Here is a 4,455-nt window from a genome sequence, read left to right on the forward strand (position 1 = left end):
TTTAAAAAAAATTAACAACGCTATTAAATTTCGAATTTAAAAAGACTGGTTTTCTACACAACAGTTGCATTTGTAACCGGCAAATATGACTTTTCCCAACAAAAAAAAGTTAACTTTACACCAAATGCGTCTAAAAATTCTTTAAAAAAGAGTATTTTCATTTTTTGTACATGAATGGAGTTCTTAGCCTCAGGTACATAGCTCCTAATAAAAACAAACACAACAAAGGGCGCGGCCAAGTCGAGCCTTCGAAGAATTTCGAATCAGTCGAATACGTCCGAGTCCCGACTCGGCTCGCGCCGAAATATCCCGAACTGTTCCGAACCTCTCGTGAACTGACCCGACAGCGCCCGAGAGTTCCAGTCTAATCGACTTGTCTCCGTAGTGTCGTGAGGACAAAACAAACCCAGATTCGCCGCCGCCGCGAGAGAAGTTCCGAGAAGTCTGACAATTCGACTCGACAGCTAAACGAAATTCGTGGTTCAAAATTATCAATAATATTACTTGATTCTACTTCGCTTCTTGTGTTTTTTCGAGAAAAAGTGGCAAAAATGGTTTCCGGTGGTATGGCGTGTGTGAAATACCTGCTATTCGTCTTCAACCTGATTTTTGCGGTGAGTACCCATAACCCCACGCGGACTTTCCCAATCCAAATAAACTTCCCCAAATTCGAGAAAGTTATTTACGTTTTACGGATTCTAAAAAGCCGGTCAATAAGAAAGTGACATTCGTGGATAATTCAAGCCAACAACAAAAAACGAAACTGGAAGCGTTTTTCCCCCTCGTGTTCGTGATAAGTGTATTTAACTTTCGAGGAAGGAATTTGCTTTGTTCCTTTCCTTCCTTTCGGCTCCATTGAAGTGGTTCAGGGGTTTCAGGTATTTCCTGGAAAACTAAAATGTTCATTTTTTTGGAGAACGTTTTCGGAAGTTTTTTCAGAAAGTGTTTTGTTCTGTGGCTCCAAAAATTGATTTTTGACGCCATCTTTTCTTGGTTTTGAAAAAAATTATTCGTTTTGTTTATTTACGGAACTACGTTTTAATGTACAGGGTGTCTACTGACCGGGATAGTCGGAAATTAACATTTACAGTTTTGGAAAATGTGAAATTTTTTATTAATCGTGATAATAGCTGATTTTTTGACGGGCAAAAATGGATTTTCGTCGAAGAAGATTAATTTTCTCTCTCAAACAAAAAAAAACGAATTTAAATTTGCAGTGTAAACAAGCGCTTTTTTTAAAGAGGGTTTTCAACCAGTTGCATTCAATGAAAGAAAACGAAATGTTTCAGTTTTCAGCCAAAGCTGTGAACCTGAAAAAAATGAATATTCAACAAAAGCGTAGTTTTTCATTCAAAATGACAAATTATCTCTTCCCAGTTGAATTTTCTACCATATGTTTAAGTTTTTAAATAATGATTTTAATTTCGAAGCAAAAAAGTAATTTGCAACAATGTACATAAATTTTTAACTAAAAATATGAATTTTCAACACAACAGTTCCATTTTTAACCCGAAAATTTTATTTTTCAACAAAAGTTAATTTTCTAACAAATAGTTACATTTTCAAGTATTTTCAACTTAAATTAAAATAGTTTAATTCTCAGTTTAGAAAATTACTTTTAAATTAAAAAGGAGATTTTTCAAAGAGTTGAGTTCAACAAAAAAAATGTTTCACGAAATATATATCTAAAAAATTTATTTTTTACCAATAATGATTTGTTAATTTTATTTCATTTTTTTAGGAAAGTATTTTTTTAATATTCCATTTTTGGTTTAAAATTATTATTTTATGATTAAAAATTCAACTCCCTGTTTGAAAATCTATTTAATTTGTGGAAAAAATTTTGGTTAGAAATAAATTTTTTGAACTGAAAACTAATTTGTTTAAAAGTCGTATTTTTGCTCGAAAATGGATTTTTTTATTGAAAATTTGTATTTTTCGATTCAAAATTTGTTGTCTTCTCAAAAATTCAACTATTTGTTTAAAAATGTTTAAAAACTGTTCGTTGAAGATTAATCTTTTTTTTTTTTAATTTCGACCATTTAGTGGAAAATTAAAATGTTGAATTATTTTTTAGATATTCTAAAAATCGATTTTTTACGCCATGTAAAGCTGCAAAATTTTCACGCATTTTTCGAATCTAAAATATCCAGAAAATTTAAGACAGTTTTTGTTCAACATTTTTGAAAATTCTAATATTAGCCTGAGTAAATCAAAAAATTAAGTAAATATATATTTTTTTAATTGGTCTACAAAACAAAAGATTTTTTTTTATTAAGCTCAGAAAATTTGTTTTGTATTAATAATTTTAATTTCAATATTTACCTAATTAAAAAATTAACCATTTTTTAATTTGAAAGCTGCTAAAAATATAAAATTGTTGAATTCCACTTATTCAGTATTGCAATTTATCTGAATTATCTCAATTATTTTTTGGGATGAATTTTTTTTTACCGGTTTTGTGGACCTTTATTAGATTCTGAATTATTAGAATATTAAGCCCCTACAAAAATATTAGTCGGCTTTATTTAAATTTAAGTTTATTAAAATTTAAAACGTTTGCCTGCTTGTAAAATATTAGCGAAAGGGAATAAACCTGACCCGTTTATTAATTACAACGATAGCACTTTAACGGTACTTTAATGCAGTTAAAATCCAAGCTTTTAAATTTAAACTGGCCTAAATTTGAACCTATCATGACTAAATTGCAACCGGTTTTCCATCTGCATGTCTTCAATAATATACCATAAATAAGAATTTACAAAATTTAAATCGTCACTTTTTATTTTGATAAAATCATAACTAATAAAAAAATGTTATATATATTTAAATAATTATTAATTTTCACGAGAATATCACGAGCTTCTTGCACCATAAATTTAGTGAATCAAAATTTACTATTAATTAATTTTACTTGATGGTACAATTTATTTATGAAAGTTTCTGAACATTATTGATAAAAGAGCATATTTTTATTGTGTTTTTTAATATTAGGAAAAAATTATGTTCTTAATATTTTTCTAACCTTTTTCTTAAACTTTTTTATATTGTCAGAGATAAGATTTCTGGGAAATTTTTAATGATCAAATTTTTATTTTAAAATATTAAATTTCATCTTTGAATATTTCAATATATGTCGAAGAAAATCAAGATTTTTTTTAATATTTGCAGGATTGAAAGAAAATTTTAGGATAACTGAATTTATTTCAAATAATATTTCGAAGTTTTAGAATTTTTGAAAAGCCTAAAATTTAATTTCAAATTTTAAAAGGTTTCTACCAATTTAAAACAAAATGTATATTTTTGTGAATTTTATAATCAAATTGGGAAGCTTTTTATGAATTTTGAAACATTTATGGTTATATTTTTTTTTCTTAAATTTCCAAGGAAAATTTAAAAAGATATTAACTTTTCATTTTTGTAAGATTAAAAAATGTTAGAAAAAATTCGAATAAGTTTAAAAGTTGTTGAGAAGTTTTGAAAATGTACAAAAATAATTGTAAACCTTGCAGGATTTCAAATTTCAAAAGATTTAAAATAAAATTGACATTTTTGAAAATTTCGAACAAAAAATTTAGAAGCTTTTTTAGATTTTGAAATGGTTTATGAGAATAAAAAAAAAAGTTCTTAAGATTTCGGGGAAATTATTTATGATTTTTTTATTTACCGACATTTATTTTAAGAAAATGTTTACAAAAGTTTTAAAAAATTCCAAAAGATTTCAAAAAGTAATCTGAAAGATTTTAAGGCAATTTTATTTTGCAGAATTGTTAAAAATTTGAACAATTTTAAAAGATATTTAGAATTTAGAAAAATTTTCATACAATTTAAAATTTTGAAAGATTAGGAAAAAATGTTTTCGAAGATTTCGAAGAAAAAGTGTAAAAGCTTTTTAGGAATTTCGACAGATTTTGAAAGAATAAATGCTTTTTAAATATTTCTGAGGAAATTAAAAATTATTATTTTATTTACTAGAATTTATTTTAAGATAATATTTGAAAAGATTTCGAAAGTTTAAAATCAAGAATCGCAAAGATTTTAAGGCAATCCTTTTAATTTGACTGAATTGAGAAAAAATTATGATCAATTCGAATCATTTTTAACAAAATTTAATGAGTTTTTATTCCTAAAAATTAATTTTACAAGAATATTTAAAAAAATCTCAAAACATTTAAGAAAATTTTCAAAATTATAAAAAAAAGATTCCGGGGGATCTAAAGGCATTATTTCTTTAAGAATTGAAAAAAATATTAGAAAAAATCTGGAACTATTTCAAAAAAATATGAAGGAAATTGTAGATATTCTGTAAATTTCAAAATAACATTTTGAACCCTTTTATGATTTTTTAAGGGTCTGAAGATTTTCAAAATTGTAAACAAGGTTCTGAAAGATTTTTTTCTTTTTTCAGGATTAAAAAAAATTACAGGAAAAAATCTAAAAATTCTAAAATTTGTT

General features: G+C 25.8%; 1 protein-coding gene across 1 annotated transcript in view; it reads left to right on the top strand.

The window, feature by feature from the left end:
- Positions 1 to 396: 396 nt before the first annotated feature.
- Positions 397 to 4,455, top strand: part of LOC117181754 (CD63 antigen-like) — a 68,225-nt gene continuing 64,166 nt past the window's right edge. Inside the window, exon 1 of the mRNA XM_033374718.1 lies at positions 397 to 614. Coding sequence (XP_033230609.1) covers positions 552 to 614 — 63 coding nt within the window. The 5' untranslated portion in view covers positions 397 to 551. The remainder of the gene's footprint in view (positions 615 to 4,455) is intronic.

Source organism: Belonocnema kinseyi, chromosome 10 (assembly GCF_010883055.1).
Source record: "Belonocnema kinseyi isolate 2016_QV_RU_SX_M_011 chromosome 10, B_treatae_v1, whole genome shotgun sequence".
Taxonomy (NCBI): domain Eukaryota; kingdom Metazoa; phylum Arthropoda; class Insecta; order Hymenoptera; family Cynipidae; genus Belonocnema; species Belonocnema kinseyi.